This window comes from Anolis carolinensis, chromosome 4 (genome assembly GCF_035594765.1).
Source record: "Anolis carolinensis isolate JA03-04 chromosome 4, rAnoCar3.1.pri, whole genome shotgun sequence".
Taxonomy (NCBI): domain Eukaryota; kingdom Metazoa; phylum Chordata; class Lepidosauria; order Squamata; family Dactyloidae; genus Anolis; species Anolis carolinensis.
This window is the reverse complement of record NC_085844.1, coordinates 76,323,631-76,342,502: the sequence shown is the minus strand read 5'-3', so window position 1 is coordinate 76,342,502 and position 18,872 is coordinate 76,323,631. Positions and strand designations below refer to the sequence as shown.

General features: G+C 39.2%; 1 protein-coding gene across 2 annotated transcripts in view; it reads left to right on the top strand.

Annotated features, from left to right (window-relative positions):
- The window catches only part of cdkal1 (CDK5 regulatory subunit associated protein 1 like 1), a 323,608-nt gene that overhangs the window by 66,676 nt on the left and 238,060 nt on the right, over positions 1-18,872 (top strand). For both annotated transcript variants that reach the window (XM_062980661.1, XM_062980662.1), the window contains exons 5-6: positions 14,406-14,502; positions 17,043-17,091. In XM_062980661.1, coding sequence (XP_062836731.1) covers positions 14,406-14,502; positions 17,043-17,091 — 146 coding nt within the window. The remainder of the gene's footprint in view (positions 1-14,405; positions 14,503-17,042; positions 17,092-18,872) is intronic.

Here is an 18,872-nt window from a genome sequence, read left to right as displayed (position 1 = left end):
ATAATGTTCCTGATTTGAAAGTGTTATTTCCTGTTTAATTGTGCAGTACTTTTAACCCAGTGGCACAGCTGGTTAAACCGCTAAGCCGCTGAACTTGCTGACTGAAAGATCGGCGGTTCATATCCAGGGCGCGGAGTGAGCTCCCGCTGTTAGTACCAACTTCTCCCAACCTAGCAGTTCGAAAACACGCAATTGTCAGTAGATCAATAGGTATGGCTCCGGCAGGAAGGCAAGGGCACTCCATGCAGTCATGCCAGCCACATGACCTTGGTGTCTACGGACAATGCCGGCTCTTCGGCTTAGAAATGAAGATGAGCTCCAACCCCCAGAGTCGGATTAGACTTAATGTCAGGGGAAAACCTTTACTACCTTATTTACTTTGAAAGTAGTTGTTATAGTCCAGAAACTTTGTGTTTGTAGCTGCCATAAACTATGTTGAATTGGTGAAGACTCTATGAGATATTCATTGAAAAACTATAGCAAATGTGCTGCTGGATATCCCACAAAAAAGTTTTTGCAGTTTAATAAACTTTTTTTCCAATTAGGAAATGATATTTATGACCCAGGAACAAAAATCATGTTACATAGTGTTATAGCAGCAGGTTGCCCAGACTGAGGATCCAAGATTCAACCAACAGCTATTTAACCTAGTCTGTCTTGTGATGAGCTGTTGGGACATCTGGTCATGTACATTGATCACATTAAACAAATAAACAAGCATAATGGTCTATCTGGGCTGATCAACTGCAGTGGTTTGTGCAATCACTATTCGAATTTTGTTACTAACTATCTCTGTTTGAAAAGTGCACTGGCAGCACCCTTGTCTTTTAATTCACTTCACACATTTTCAGGTCAGCATTTCACTTCCCCTTCTCTACTGGCTTCATTTCATGGAAGCACGGGTAGGCAATCATGAAGGGAAACAAAGGCTATTTGTTTAAGCAAATATGTGACTATGCACCTAAATGAAACCCTAGACATGACCAAATATGGTGGATAAATACACAGTAGAAATACCTACTAGCACTAGTCAGATCCCATGTGATTTTCAAATTGATTTTAGTTTGGATTAAAACAAGTGTGTGTGGCAGTGAAAGGGTCGAACTGGGTTAGGGCTATTCCACCAGGTATGGGCGAACTTTGGCCCTATGGGTGTTTTGGACTTCAACTCCCAATAATTCCTAACAGCCAGTAGGGTGTTAGGAATTATGGGAGTTGAAGTCCAAAACACCTGGAGGGTCGAAGTTTGCCTATACCCGTATTACACAGTGGAACTGAGATGAAGCCCTCATGTACCCCTAATTCCTCGTGTTACAATTGCTGTTATAGAGCAGGGCTTCTTAAACCGTTCCACTTGAGATCCCTTTCGGCCCAAGAAATGTATACATGACCTCAGGTATACAGGAATAAAATAGGAATAAAAATCAAACATTTACCGATAACGAACCAACATTGGCAAGCCTTTCCAAACAGGCTGATTTTACTTTTTTCTAAAGTACAGCTGAAGCATCTCCAGAGTCCACTGTAAACACTCCACAACAGTTTTGTGTAAATGTCTAAAACATGCATTAGGTGTCATTCAGAAAACATTCACTTTTTCATGAGCCCAATAATGAGCTCAGGGGACCCCATTTGGGGCCAAGACCCACAGTTTAAAAAGCAGTGTTATAGAGCTGTCAGATTGCTGAGAATCAGAGCCTATGCATGGAAGTTGGCCATAATGTTTATTGTTCCCTCGCTTTTGTGTTACAAGCTGAAATTTCCCAATGTTATTATCTTTGGCCTGTACTGCTTCAGTGGTCATAGCTTCAATTGCTGGTGATAACAAGGGTGTATGTATTGCTATCAGTAATAACAAGAATTTCTCTCCAAAGTACTATCATTTGTGTTTTAAGCAGAATAAATGTTTACTGGCATAAACAGATTTGGACATGCCATTTTTTTTCTAGGGCAAAGTCAAAGAGGCAGTGAGTTTTTTTGTGGGGGAGGGGACCCGAATTTTCGTAGCATGAACTCTGGCCTTAAGTACCTGCTGATTTCTTTCTTTACTTCCTGAAGGATTTCCACCAAACACTCATACATAATATTTACATCACTGCTTCTGGAGTTTTTAGAATGGATTTTTGTCATGTATATCTTTCCCCTTCTTTGCCTTATGCATTGACAAAAAATGATTGTCATGCGTCATTTACTTTAATTAACTCATTTCTTTTTGGTTCAGTACTGTCTTGAATGTATATTTTGTGAATAAATGTTGCAAGTAATCTTGGTATTACTTCCAGGAATGTCTTTTTTATTTTTGTATAAGGAGATCTACCAGTCCATTTGAGTAATTAAAATCTTCAGTGATTAAAGCCTGGCCATTTTCCAGAGCTGTTAACTTACTTCCTGATGCAGTTTTTCCACCTGCTCTCCAGGTCTTTAGTAACAACTTTGCATCACCTAGACAACCTTTGTTATCTTTTACTTGGAACTAACTTTTGGATATATTATGGGATGTCAACACCATGTTTGTCTCTAAAAACTTTGCAGTGCCTTCTTTGTTTAATGTACTTTGACTTTGCTGCTTTGGTCTTTGTTCCCTTGCTAGTTTAACAAAAAGCATCTGCAAAATTATGTTAATATAGGAGACATAAGCTGATGAAGAACTGTAATGCTGATGAAGACATTATAATATTTAATATGATCATGACAGCACTGTGGATTTTCTTGTGTCAAATCTGTTTCATTGTCTATACTTTCCAAGTTTTGGTTCTTTCAATTTCAGTATAGAAGGAATATAATAATCATAACAACAATAACAATGTTCCATATAAGGAGTTTTGGATCTGACATCCTTCACAAGGTGGATTGTTGGTAGAGATTTCAGATGAATATTGCATTTCATGGTGGTCTTGAGTAGTTGAAAAATGTATTTTGGTGATGTATTTCTTCATTAAGTTGAATTATCTGTTACAGTTTTATGTCTGAAATTACATCAAATAGCATTGCAACACTTCATTTTGGAATCCCTAGTCATTTTTAGAGATCTTAAATTAAATTTAAAATATGGATAATTGTAGATCTAACACTTTATCAAACATTTGAGTTGGTAATAATAAAACATCACATGTTGATGTGCTTTGCACAAACCACAACATTTCCTATACTGAATAGTATACAATATAATAGTAAAATTTGATGATCTGGTTAAAATAACTATTCCTTTGACTGTTGAAATCCAGTGGTCTTATCTATTTGGTAATCCAAGTAAGCATATAGAGCCATTGAATGAACTGCTAGATGGAAAGGCAAAACACATGCAAACTTCACGTAACTGATTCACAGTTGTCTTCAGCAATTAGATATAGACAGCATTTGTACCTACAATGAAACCCAGTGCTTGTTAATTTGAAGTATTTTTTTAAAGGAAGCAGTTTCTTTGTATCTTGCAATTATTTAACTCTTATGACTTGATAAGGAACATGAACATGTTTATGTTTGGTGTATGTCTTTTGGGCTGTGTGGCCATGTTCCAGAAGTATTCTCTCCTGATGTTTCGCCCACATCTATGGCAGGCATCCTCAGAGGCTGTGAGGCATGGATAAACTGGGCAAGGAAGGAAAAAATATATATCTCTGGAGAGTCCAGGGTGTGACAAGAGTCCTTTGTCAGTTGGAAGCCAGCGTTAATGTTTCAGTTAATCACCCTAATTAGTATTGGAAAAAAGGTTTGTCTCTTGCCTGGGGGGCATCCTCTGCCCTCAGACAACACATGTTTATGTTTCATATTATAGTCTTTACCTGCCTCAACCAGAAAATGTATAGATTGTGATATGAGGAGAGCTTAAGGTTTTAAAACTAGTAAGAGAAATACATATGCCTAAAAGGGTTTAAGGGGGCCTAAATAACCTAAAAGTATCAGATCCTGTCTTATCTTGGAAGCCAAGAAAAGTCAGCCCTGGTTAGTATGTGGATGGGAGAGCAATAATGAATACTAGATATTGTCAGCTATATTTTAATTAGAAGAAGAAACTGACAAAACATACTCTCGGTATTCTTGCCTAAGAAAATGGCGTGAAATTCATGAGGTTGCTTTAAGTAACCAGGCTACTTGAAGATACACACAGAAATAGAAAATGAAACATATTTAGTGGCAGTTGTGCTGTGGCCATGCAGCAACATACAACAAAAGCCACAAAAGAGTGATAATTTTGTTGGTCAACCAAAATGTCCAAAGCACACTGAAGCTTCACTGGCTCCTTCATCAGGCAAAAGATGTTTTTAAAACCATGCAGAAAAAGAAGAACGTTAGTTAGTCACATCTTTTATCCAATGCCTCTCTTATAGTTCAGTGTCCTGGAGGCATCTCAATGCAGGCAAAGGCCACTCCACTAATTGGCCATGTGAGACCAGGGACAAAGGGCAATAAAAGACCAGTAATAAAACTTCAACTCCATTAGCAACAGAAAAGTAACTTCCCTTGAGATCCAGGTTCTGTCAAATGTATTTTGTTAGGTATAATGGTCTTTAAAGAAGAAGGTGTTAGACGATACAAAAGTGGCCTGACGGTCATATGTTAAATTAAATCCCTTTGCAAGATACATACATGCACACAAGGTACACTCCCTCATTCTGAGGTTGTCAGATGTGTCTTGTTATAAAAGATTCTCTTATTCGAGGATTGCACAGCTTTTCCTTTTATATGAACTAATCAAGATGCTTAAAACATTTTATAGTTTGGGGTGTTGGTCCTGCACAAAGACAGAAATACATGCATCATACAATGTAAAGACAGGGACAATTTTACTTGGCTAGAGGTATTGAAATTAATAATTTCATTTGATCTTTAGGCCTCGGTGGCACAGTGGGTTAAACCTCTGAGCTGCTGAACTTGCTGACTAAAAGGTTGGCGATTCAAATCCGGAGAGCGGGCGTGAGCTTCCTCTGTTAGCCCCAGCTTCTGCCAACCTAGAAGTTCGAAAACATGCAAATGTGAGTAGATCAATAGGTATCACTCCGGCAGGAAGGTAACAGCGCTCCATGCAGTCATGCTGGCCACGTGACCTTGGAGATGTCTATGGACAACGCTGGCTCTTTGGCTTAGAAATTGAGATGAGCACCAACCCCCAGAGTCAGACACAACTAGACTTAACGTCAGGGAAAAACTTGTTAATACAGTAGACTCAGTTAATCAGAACTCAAGCAATGGGAACTCTAAAGCAACTAGCAAAAAAAATGGAAAATATAATACTACATTCACAAACCTCTTTTTATAATACAGAAAAACTGTGTTACATTAAGTTTGTCTTTGTCTTTATTAGCTTTTAAATGCTATATTTCAAAATTAATGTCAAGTCAATACAGAGTTTATGGTATGGTACAGAATGAGGTATAGTATTAATTAAGCCTATTTATAATAGTAATCCTCTAGCACCAGAAACTAAATTTATCTAGCATCTACAGTCCTCATGGGTGCCAGTTAACTGAGAGTCTACTGTAATTATTTCCTGGTTGTCAACCTTGCAGGTCATGAATTTCAACTGTCCCATATTTGCCCAGATTTTGAAAATCTGGCAACAATAGTCTACTCTTTCCACACAAATATTTTCTCAGCCTCCATCACACAGAAACGATAGTGGTACAATGATCTCCTGCAGTCAGTCATCCCACAGTGTGTTTGCATGTCTTCTGATGTGAAAATGTTAACCCTCTAAACAGGAGATCTTGTATTAAAATGTTAACCCTCTAAACAGGAGATCTTTCCTCATTTTAGTGAGATTTTGACATTTGGCTGCTCTTATTGATCCTTCATTAGCTCACTTGACTTGAAATGTAAACACAACCAGCCATCATTGTCTGCTTGTACAACAACTATTAATATCTCATTTTCAGTGTTCAGTCTCATCAGTGAAAGGGGTCCGATCCTTTTCCAAGAAATATGTGAACAACTTATTTTTTTGGAAAATTTCGGCAAGAACAGCAAATCCTATATAACAGCGTTTCTCAACCTGAGGGTCGGGACCCCTGGGGGGGGTCACAAGGGGAGTGTCAGAGGGGTCACAAAAGACCAGTATTTTCTGTTGGTCATGAAGCTTCTGTGCGGGAAGTTTGGCCCAATTCTATAATTGGTGGGGTTTAAGAGGCTCTTTGATTGTAGGTGAACAATAAATCCCAGTAACTACAACTCCCAAATGTCAAGGTCTGTTTTCCCCAAACTCTACCAGTGTTCAGATTTGGGCATATTGAATATTTGTTCCAAGTTTGGACCAGATCCATCATTGTTTGAGTCCACAGTGCTCTCTGGATGTAGGTGAACTACAACTCCAAAACTCAAGGTCAGTGCCCACCATCCTGTATTTTCTGTTAGTCATAGGATTTCTGTGTGCCAAGTTTGGTTCAATTCCATCATTGGTGCAGTTCAGAATGCTTTTTTATTGTAGGTGAACTATAAATCCTAGCAATTACAACTCCCAAATGACAAAATCACCCCCAACCCCCACCAGTATTCAATTTTGGGCGTATCGGGTATTTGTGCCAAATGTGATCCAGTGAATGAAAATACATCCTGCATATCAGACATTTACATTACGATTAATAATAATAACAAAATGACAGTTATGGCGTAGCAACGAAAATAATTTTATGGTTGGGGGTCAACCCAACCTGAGGTATTCAGGGGTCGTGGCATTAGGAAAGTTGAGAACCACTGCTATACAAGGTTATGTTGGAATTAATTTGGAATCAAGGACAACTGTAAACTTTCATTTTCTTCTAGTATTTCATTAAACTGTAATGTATTTTTGTTTCACGAATGGTCAGCAGATGGCAATATTGTTCTGCGAAGTTTCTGTTAACGAACGTTTTCGTTTACTGGTGAGCTAGCATTTCCTTGTGTGTTTTTTTTTAAAATTATATTATAGACCTAACTTTTTCAATAATGGATAATCATTGCACACAAAATAGCTTTTGGATTGTTTTTACTAGATTACCTTTAATGCTGGAAAGAATCTGTGGTCCTTGCAAAATGCAATGGGTAGATTTTAAATTGATAAGACATTGGATTTTTCATCCATCAATCATATGTTTTTAACTATTTAATTAAATTCATATCAGTTTGCATACTTAAAAATGGAAGAAAATGTTTGTATTTAGATTATGTGAATCTATCATAGCAGGCACAGTCTTTGAAAAGGGAATGTCTCTTTAAAGACAGCTCTTTTAAAAAGAAATGAAAGATACAGTCAGTCAGTTTGATCGTCAGGTTAAGCAGTGTGATTTCTTTACCTTGATCAGCAGGTACTTGGTAATTTTCAAATGGATTGATTGATTTCTATCCTAATTAAAATAGGGTTAAATTAAACATGAAACACAGAGTGGCAGCACAATATACACAACTTAACAAAAAGCTTGTACAGAGAAGATAATACAATTATCCATCCATCTTTGTTGTAAAAGCATTCACAAATTTGATTATTCATGGATTGCTGTATTTGCTACTACCATTGCTGCTGCCCTACACATGTCCAAAAATGTTTTCTCTCTAGCCATTTGTTGGCCCTTCACCACAATATAGGCAACATCCAGTAGAATTTGATGATAGAATCACTCGGGAGGACCTGCATATATCTATGTGTGTATATATAGAGTGGAGGGGGGAGCCTTTGGATAGCACAGGGAGGGGTTAACACCCCTGTGATGTTTGTTTTGCTGTCTGTGCCCCTGTTCAGAAAATTTCACCTCACTTTCTGTCCCTGTGATAATTGAATTTTGGAAAATTTGGCATCTTGTGGAAATAAGGATTAGTGATAAAGCTTCCTTGGAGACACCTTTTCCCATGATAACTCTTTCAGGAGTGAATTTCCTTTCCTATGGGTAGATTTATCTCACTTCATGTTGTCTCACTCCTGTTCTTAACTATGAGTTGTTTGTAAGTTGGATGTTTGTAACTCAGGGATTGCCTGTATTTGCAGTTTTTCCTTTTTCGCAGTGGTCCAATGCCCTAACCCCTGTGAATGTGAAGAGCTTGCCGTATATGCAAAATGTAGTCATCTTTTCTAGCCAGCTTGAAATGGCTTTCTTCTGACTCAAGTGCTGTACTGAGCAGGTTAGAAGAGTAATGCAATCATTAAATATGTATTTGTGTTTTGTTGAAGATACAGTTTCTATCTATACAATGTTATAGGGTTTTCTCAGTATGATCAATGTTTTCTCTTATTCTAGTAGCAGTAGGCAGAAATACATCTTTTTTGGAGAACCATTATTACTCCTTTTAAAAAATCAAATGCCTGTGAGTATATATTTGTAGCACACGTGTCTCTACTGTTGAGTCTACTTCTAAGGCCTGGTTAGACTTCATAAGTGCTTTACAATAACATCTCAGGGGGCTACTCATTTAAAACAACTACAGGGACTATTAGCTCAACTGTTGCTAGATGATGACTTCTTGTGTATGTGTGTGTGAGAGAGCATATACATATACACCTGCTATTGCCATGTAGTGTAGTGTAGTTGATGAAGTGCTGGATTATCATCTTGGAATCCCCACACAGCTATGGAAACCCACTAGATCGTCTTAGGCAAGTCACAATCTCTCATGCTCAGAGAAAGGTAGAGGTAAACCCCCATCAGAACAAAACTTGAGAAAAAAACATAATAGGTTCACCTTAAAATTGTCATAAATCAGAAATTACTTGAAAAACACACAGAAAGAAAAAGTATGTGTTTTTTCTTCTTTTATTTTTTATTTTTTCCCATTATTCTCTTTCTCTCTTCTCCCTTTCCTCTTTTTTGTATTCGATTTTACGTAATTAAAAATGTGTTAATTTTAATTTTGTGAAATAAAAATACCTGACATTTACAGAGAAAAGGAAAACAAGACAAACATGTCATTAAAATGGTAAACTGCCAACTGCTTCTTCACATGCGCATGCAAGCAGTGTGGTATGATGCTTGGGGAATGAAAACTTTGTGCACATATTTCTTCTTCTCTTTCTTTCTCTGTCTTTTGAGTAGAAGGAAAGTACGGTCTGGAAGGCATGTATAGACTCCCATTCTCCACACTCTTGTTGATGTGAAGCTCTGGAGAAGGTTCTCCACATGGGGCACCAGCACCTGTCTTCTTACACCACAGCATTGCCATGTACCACCTTGACCTCAGTCTTAGCTGAGCTAGCCATACAGGGCAATCCAGGGTGTCCAAAGCCCTGAACATTGGACTGGTCTCATCAGTCTGAACAAATGATCACTGTAAAGGTCTCTGGCCTTGGTGTACCTCAGTTTCTGTTGATCAATGTAATCTTTAATCGGGCCTTTATTTCTCTTTCCCTCGCTTGCTCCAGTCTCAGTAACCACACTCTTGTCGTGTGCAGCAGTCAAGTGTTCAGGAGTGGGCTACAGTAGGACCATAATCCCATCTTGCAATATTGTGTGTATCACAGCCAAGGTCACATCAGGAGTTGATTGTGCTCCTTGGATTTAGTTTTCATGTTTGTTGAGATTTCTTTTAATATTTAGTGCAGATCTGTTGTAAAGTTTGCGAGAAATACAGAAGTGGGCAGGTTCTCTGTTTCAAGTCGGATTTCTGCTGTTGCCTCCTATAGTGTTTCATGAATGTTATGCTTACTCTCTGCTCTTAGGGCTTTCCCCTGCTAGAATCTTGAATCAGCAACAATAGAAGAGCTCATTATTTCTGTATCAACACTAACGTAAGCATAGAAATAGTTGGGGATTATTCTAAGGCACATGTTTCAAACTCAAGGCCCATGGGGCAAGTCTGGCCAGCCATGTTTTTTTATGTGGCCTGCGAGGCCTGGTGGGGACCTCTCCATTCTTGCCCTCCAGCAGCCTGTCCCCTAATGGGCTGGGACTGGGGCTGGGGGTGAATGCTTTAACAAGTGTGTCCATATCCAGTCTATTTTCCTCCTAGCTGAGCTGGAATACAGTGGACCTCACTCTGGGGCACAAATTAGGAAGGGGATTTCACAGAGGGTCTGAGGATAATGGGGTCCATGAGGTAATCAGTGGGTGACTGCTTTCATGTGGGAGGTATTTTAGGCTTTCAATACCAGAGCAACATAGTTACATTTGTACAGTCTTATAATTACAAATTGACCTTTGAAGGCAACCATAAGGCTGATGTGGCTCTCAGTGAAAATGAGTTTGATGCCCCTGTACTAAGGGGGGGGGGGGGGGGGGGAGGAGGGGAAGGAATTTACAAGAAAATTAAAACTGGGAAATTAAATAGGAACTCAAAATAATATTTCCCTTTAGAAATTGAACTTTTCTGCCCATAATTTCAACTAAGAAAGAATACTTCAGTTATGTAAATGTTCTTCTGAATTCAAGCATTCTAAATTGCTTGTTGGTATTCTGACTGTTTAGTATTCTTCTTTGTAGTTTACAGTTTGGTACTGGAGGGGAATGAACAGGAAGATTGTGCTCACAGCTAAAATCCAGCTGCCTTTCATATTAGACCACAGAATATTTTTAAAGGGCATGGTAAACAATGCCATACTCAGACAAACCAACTGTAGATGTTACAGGAAGCAGCAGCATGTAGCTATCTGCAACAAGACATGGCTTAATCCGTGTGATTAATGTTTTGAGTAATGGCTTGAGATATGAAATAAATGCACTTTCAGGAGATTTGATTTCACATGAAAAGATATAGGTATCTCTTTAGGACATGAAAGTCAAGAAAAATGAGTATGGGAGCTGCAGTTTGTGAGTCAAAGATGTTCAAATGAAGCTATACATTAGGTGCAGGACTGGAACTGTAGATTAGGATGTTCAAACAGTAGTTTCAAAGTTTTGGGGATGAGGTTAAGAGTTTGGGGGGAAAGGAGGCAGTGGTAATATAAAACATACCAATATTTCTTGATGAAATGTAGAGGCAGTGGAGGGGGCTTACAAAACTAACAAACTTAGAGTGCTGTTTCAGCTGATCTCTGCAAAATAACAGTTTCTTTATGAGGCCTAAACTTCTAGTGCCGAGATCAAGAAGATTTATATGAGAGAATGTTTCCCCTTCCCTATACCAGCCCACTGTGAATTACAGACCACAGCCTTCTGAAACTATCACTCCATATTTTTCAGGCAAACTCTGCTTTGCTTGAAGGGTACTCTTCACCTCTAGTGAACTTGCAATATATATCTTGGCAACTGAAGTTTGTCCACAATATTTTTTTACTATTTTGTACAGGCCTTCTGGAGGTAGTGCTGCAATCGAGTAATGCCAAATGCCATATTTATAACTATGAAAGCAAATTTTCTTCTGGAGAGACTTGATGTCCTTTACCAAAGAAGAGAAAAGCTGCAAACCCACCAAATATTAGTATTACAGGAGCAGAGGTGTGGTTATCTGAAGAAACTCAATCCATGTCTACACTGCCTGGTTAATCTGGGGCCAGACCAGAGCAGAAATGCTCTGGATTGGTCCCAGAGATAGATACAGGCACTCTCCTGAATTCATTGTGATGGTGGGTTAGAGTAGGCATGGGCAAACTTCGGCTTTCCAGGTGTTTTAGACTTTACCTCCCACCATTCCTAACAGCTGTAGACTGTTAGAAATTGTGGGAGTTGAAGTCCAAAACACCTGGAGGTCCATGGTTTGCCCATGCCTGGGTTAGAGTCTATAGGTCCAGCCAGACTGAGATGGCATCAGCTCTGCTGGACTGTCACCCCACCTTCCATGTTGTTGCCACTCCAAGCTGGCTGTAGAGCTCCATGTGAGCTCCTAGCCATTATGGACACCAGCTTCTGACATCTACAAAAGAGTAAACAGCTGAATTGGGTCCCCACATGACCAGGAAGAGGAGGAACCTGATCAGAATGAAGCACCCACAATGGTCACGAATTCATATAGAGCTCCTTCTTCTTGGCAGGGGGTTGGACTGGATGGCCCATGAGGTCTCCTCCAACTCTACTATTCTATGATTCTATGATTCTCAGCAGCTGCCTGAGAACAATGACACCAGCAACTTGGGCATTACTGATCACTTTAACAACACAGGGAAAAATGATGACTGTGGAATACCGTGTGAACTGAACCCAATCCAGCTATCCACTCTTTCTTCAACATACAGAATATGCCAGAGTTTCAAGCAAACTCCTGAGTGTCCCCAGTTTTTATTAAAGCAGGACAAAGATTCTTAAGCCTGGTTTAATCCTCCATATTTACCGGAAGACAGCTAGGAGCCAATTCAGGGTGAATCTGGGGTTTAATGCCTGTGTAGATGAGCCATCAGACAGCTAGATTGTTATCCCAACATGGCTAGATTTGACAGCAGTGCCTGAAGTTCCTCGTATTACATTGCACATGGGAGACACTTTGTTATGGGGTCATCCTTCTGTGCTCGCATAATGCTGACCAATCCAAAGACTTCAACTGCATCAATGATTTCCATTTTCTCCACTATATTATTTTTTAGGAGCAATTAGCACCCACGAAATAAAAACAGATGAAGCAGTATTTTAAAAACATACCAATTTCCAAAATACATAGTTAATACAGGTCCCAAACGTAACACTGTATTTTAAGACCAATAATAAAAATAACAACAACTTTATTCTTATATCCCACCCCATCTCCCCAAAGGGACTCGGGGCAGCTTACATGGGGACCAAGCCTAGTAAAACAACATTAAAATATATCACCATAAAATACATTGCAGTACATATGAATTAAGCACATAAAAACATAAAACATCATAAAACATAAACTCAACAATAATCAATAACCAGTAGCAAAGCACAATGGGCACCAACAGCCATATGGAACAATGAAGTCCTGTTTCCCTATCAGAGGCTCACTGGAGATTAAGTCAACCTGACCTTCTTTGGAAAGGTCTTCAGAAAGTGAGGATCTGTTATAAATTATAAATGTCCCCTATCCCAGTCAGCCTATCCTCTTCTGCTGTAGTAGACTGAATTGTTGTTGTTTTTTGGTTATGGCCCTGCAAGCAAAGGTTGTATGCAAGCATTAAAATAGCGTGTTATGCTTTTTTTAAAAGGAAAATATTTGTATTTTCTGGCATATCATGATTTTAAATAGAAAATTGGTCTAAACTAAACATCTATATAGCCAGATTTTGTTGATCACTTTTAAAGCAAAGTGCATTTCTGAAGGAACCAATTAAACTGAAAATCCAAGGTAAATCCATTTAATTGCAAAATACCAAAGATTCTGAAAATGGAGATCTATTTATTTATGCTACTTGAATTACATGTGGGCTAGAATTAAGGTTTTTGAAGGTTAAAGGTATTTGTGGTAACATTCAAGCTGTAACTAGTTTTCTAAAGAAAGAATAATCTTACAGTCTTGTTGAATTCAACAGAGCTCATTAGACAGATTAAGAAGAAAGAAGTCTTGAATGCTTGCTGATATCCAGAGGAAAAACATAATTACAAATGTGGTTCATCTCATGTACAGTGTAAAGTAAAATCTAAAAACTACATGTAGGTCTGTAGAAAGAATTTTCAATTAAAGGTTGATTAAGCTTACACTTGCTATGCACTATGTTATATAATAATGTCAGTCATCCCTAGCTGTTTTTCATGAAAGATTTGAGGAGATGACAGTTACTGAAACACATTAACATATACCTTTTAATATGTCAGTTATTCTGCTGTGCAGTGAGTTTTACCCTTGACACATTATCAGATTTGGGTTGCAGGGGGATAACTATGCACATTCATACCATAGGATATAGACACCTATGGCTGCTAGACTATGATTTCATAGTCTGTGAAGGTAAAATAGGTAAGGTAAAATAGCTTTACCTTACTGTCTTTACTACATCAAGTTACCTAAAATTTGTGACAGACTGTCTTCATGTTTTGGGGAAAATGAAAGGTACATTGCTCTCACTTCTGCTGTTTCAGGTACAGTGGTACAATTTCTTCTAAATGTTTTGTTTGTCAGTGGCTTGCTCTAGTATATAGCATCCAAACCTTTATAATCTAGTCTCTGTGGTGGGTTCATAGGGCAAGATACAGCCTTGGAAATCATTTTGAAATATCATTTGAATTGGTACAAATATTGTATGCCTTTGGCTGCTCATAGATATATGTTGTTTGGTGTACACCAGCTACACCTGTACGAATTTCATTACAATAGCAATTTCATCATATTGGATTACTTTTTAAGAATGTTCACCAACATACTTTTGTTATGACCAGAGATTAAAAATGGTTGTGATGTTGCAACCATTGTACAAGAAAAAAAATCATTGAGTGGAGTTTAGAATCATTTTTAAATGTATTCATGCTCCATTGTTAGTCCATTGCGATTTTTAACCGTTGTGATATAGGGTGACAAAAGTGATGCTACTTTATACTGCTGTACTAAATAATAAACATTCCATATACTGTATACTTGCCGTATCTTTCAAAGACAATCATATTTCTATTAAAATTCTTTTTTAGGAAAGCACAAGAGGGAAAAAAGAAAGTTGTTCTAGCTGGATGTGTCCCTCAAGCCCAGCCTCGACAAGACTATCTGCAAGGCCTGAGCATTATTGGGGTAAGAAAGTTATCATTTATGGAACTTTCAGAGTTTCATTTTAAAAAACGATCAGAAGTTTTAGGATTTTTTTTAATCTTCTTGGTCAAAAATGTGCAGCTTTGCTTAAACCAGCTTTCTATAATTATATTCTGCCCTACTTCACTAGGTTCCATAAAGCTGGCAATATTGCTATGAACTTCAAAATGCAGAGTTATGTATGTTCCCTTCAATATGATTTCTGCTAAAATTTTGATGACGTTGCAGAATATTCTTGAGTTATTTTTATGATACATTTCACAACTAACTGAACCACATAGCTTGCCTTTATAGTCAAGACAATGCTGTAGAGAAACAAAGTCTTTTATCTATACTCGCTAACCCTAAAAGCTTGGAAAAGTTCATGAATGCATGCATACTATTCTGGAGGAGGAAGAGGAAGCAATGTAATGTTGAAAGGACTAGTATGGCCATGTGTGCCTGCAAATCAGACAAACATACATGCCAATTCATTTCTAGAATCTTCATCAGGCCCGGCCCAACACGGCACGCTGGCCACGCCCCCGCGTTGGGCGCCACCTTCCCAGGGGCGCTATTGAACCCCTGGGAGGCGGGGCCACACCTGGCGGAGGCGGGGCCATGTGACGTGGAGGCGTGGCCAGCTCTGGCGGGACCGGCCACGCCTCCCATGGTGCGCGCCCGCTGCAGCGGGAGTCCTTTCAGGCTGCGGCCTGGAAGAAATCCTGCTGCAGCTTGGCTACGCCAGGGCGCACCCCGCGGGAGGCAGGACCAGCCATGCCTCCCACGGCGCGCGCCCACTGCAGCAGGAGTTCTTTCAGGCTGCGGCCTGGAAGAAGTCCTGCCGCAGCTTGGCTGCGCCAGGGCGCGCCCCGCAGGAGGCGGGGCCACGTTTGGCCCCGCCTCCCGCGCCGCGCACCCTGGCCCCGCCTCCCATGCCGCCCGTGCCGCGGGAGGCGTGGCCGGCCGGCGTTGGAGGCGGGCTTAGGGCGCGGGGGGCGGGGCCAGTCTTGGCCACACCTCCTGCGGCGCAGGGGAGGGGGCGCAAAAAAAAAGTTGCGTACCCCTTCGAATTTCCTCGGGCCGGTCCTGATCTTCATATACTTATATGCCAAGAACAGACATAAATAATTCTGGTAGTGCAATTTTTGTCATGCTGGTGCCCTCTGTACAAAAACAGTTGTGTTGAGTGTACCTGCCAGGATGCAGTCTAGCCAAAATTTTGATTAAGAAATCCATTCCCAGCAGTAAGGACAGTTTCTGTTTTAGAGCAATGAAAGGCTGCCATTTTGGTTTGTACAGAATTCTTTCAGCAGTGTATCCCAATGTGTGTGTGTTGTAGGGAAATGATCTAATAGATCTTGTAGTTAGTTCTGAGTCCAACGACACAAGAGGCCAGGAGAATGAATGGGAGCAAGGAATCCAACAAATGATAACTGCTTGGTGTTGGGAATATTCATTGTCTACTTAATTATGTATGCATATCTGAGCAGTATATCCTGGTCTGGATCCCCCAAGCCCACCTTAACAGCCAGCAGCCATATTGAGCAAAGGAGGTCTGTTCAGCTCCTGATCTGGGTTCAAGGAAGATGGTGTTTCTAGCCTTGTCGTGTCAAAGAGCAAGGCTGAAACAATCAGAAGAAGCCTCTCTCATTGACAGCAGAGGGTGGGACAAGTTATCATCTTTTGTGCCTCTGTTAACAGCCAAACTCAGCTCTTACATTTAGAATGTCTGCTAACTATTAATGTGGGCTAGAGGCACTTGGACCAGGATATGTTACTTAGCTATGCATTTATAGTTAAGTATCTGAAGTAGGATATTGGCTATGGTTGGTTGAAGACTTGTTTATGGTTGTGGCAATAGTGTCATTATTGTGAAGACATTGTGTTGCTGAATATGGAACAGTTTCAGACCTGTAACTCTTGATTACAAATCTGTCACTACAACACAGAATGTCAGTCCGTTATTCTGGACTTTTTCATGATATATTCAGCCACATTTCTCCCTGTTAATTGAGTTATTTATCCCATCCCACAGAATGCATCTTCTCCCCAGTCCAAAGAAACAGGATATTCTAATAAGCATACTGTACAATTAAGTTTTTTCATTAATCAAGTCTAATTATGATTCATGTGTCTCACCATCAGTCTCTAAAATGGCATAAACATCTGTGGCCATCGCTTCTTTGCAGTCAGTTATCCATGTTGTAATGCTGAAATCAGTGGTTAATACTGCCTTTCACTTTAAATGAATGCTAGGGAAAGTGTATTTGCCACCTAATTTTGATTCCTTCCTCCAATCTGCCTTTCCTATGTTTTTCAAACATTTCAAGCAGAATTGTAATGCATATGTATGCTGTCAACAAAAACATAATGCAGATACTCAGATAAAAGAGCACATTTCTCCTTTACGTGAATTCTATATCTATCTATCTATCTATCTATCTATCTATCTATCTATCTATCTATCTATCTATCTATCTATCTATAAACCTTCCAAACATTTTCAGAATATTCAGTTACATTTATCTACCACTTAACAGGTTCAGCAAATAGATCGCGTTGTGGAAGTTGTTGAGGAGACCATCAAAGGTAAGCTTTTCAGCTAACATGCTATTTACCTTCATACTCACTGCTGATGCTATTTTTATCACAGAGATCCCCAAGGAATCATAGTGTTGAAATATGCCATATATGTATTCTAAATAATGGCTGAAAGATAAACATCTGGCAATTGCTGCATTGTTGTTTTATGCCTTCAAGTCATTTCTGACTTACAGTGATCCTAAGATAGGATTTTTTTTACAAGAATTGTTCAAAGGTGGGTTTGCTTTTTCCTTCCTCTGAGGCTGAAAGAATGTGACTTTCCCAAAGTCACCCAGTGGATTTCTTTTGTTAAGCAGGGATTCAACTCCTAGTTTCCAGTGTTGTAGCCCAATGCTCCAACCACTACACCACTCTGGTTCTATACATTACTAAAATCTAAAAATAGTAGTAGTATAGTTATGGCATAGAAAGGTGTGGAATTTGATCTTAAGGAAATAGTTTGTATTCTTCTGAATTCATGTTTCATTGCTGCTTCCACTGTTTTTCTTATTTTATATTTTCTTGGAAAGATCATGACATGACATATGGTACTGTTCATTTAGTTGTTTAATAATCGAGTTTTTCTGGTTTTTGTCTTGCTCATGCCTTTGTCACTGCTGTTCAGTCTGCAGAGTTCCTACTTGCAGCCTGTTTAAACTAAAGAGTTTCATCTAAATGGCTGCATTTTAAAAGTAAACATGTCTGATGATCCATGTGATCTTAGTGTCAGGCTCTTGCCTTGAAATCATTACACCCTTGGAACACAGCAGGAGGTTGTATAAACTGTATGAAGCATAGAAATGCTTTACAATAATAACTCATGTAGCCTGGTAAAGAAGGCAGGGATATCATTTGAATGGGGTAAACATGGCATGGGAACTTTAAAAGCTTCTTTATTTAAACTTAACTAGCTGGTTTACCTTTTACCATCTTCAACATCAGTATGTTCCCTGAACATTATTACTCAACTAATGCCATCACGGTTTCTGGTTTCCATTTAAAACAACAAGAGTGAATGTCCTGCTTATATACAGTATCGTATATACTCATATATAAGTCAAAGATAGGTCTTAGGGACAGAATTGTCAACTTTAATACGAACTTTGGATAGGTTGATGATAGTTGCTGGTCATCGACCGTAATAAATAAATATATATATATATATATATATATATATATATATATATATATAGGTTGATGATAAAACTTTGGACCGAACATGAGGATCCTTAGATCCATCTTCTATATATATAAAATGATAAAGTTGTTTGCGCAGTGACTATAACAACAAAACTAAACATCCCAGAAATACGAAATTTGGCAACACAATGCAAAAGGCTTGCCTCCAGGTTACAACAACACAACCACACCACAAAACCACAATCCAGACCCACAAAACTCACAACAACGCATCATGCAATAACAACACAACTAAACGCCCCAGAAATACAAAACTTGGCAACACAATGCAAAAGCCTTGCCTCCCAGTTGTAACAACACAACCACACCACAAAACCACACAGGACCCACAAAACTCACAACAACGCATTGTGACTGTAACAACACAACTAAACACCCCAGAAATACGAAACTTGGCAACACAATGCAAAAGCCTTCCCTCCAGGTTGTAACAACACAACCACACCACAAAACCACAATCCGGACCCATAAAACTCACAATAACGCATCGTGACTATAACAACACAACTAAACGCCCCAGAAATACGAAACTTGGCACACAACTAAACGCCCCAGAAATACAAAACTTAACAACACAACGCAAAAGC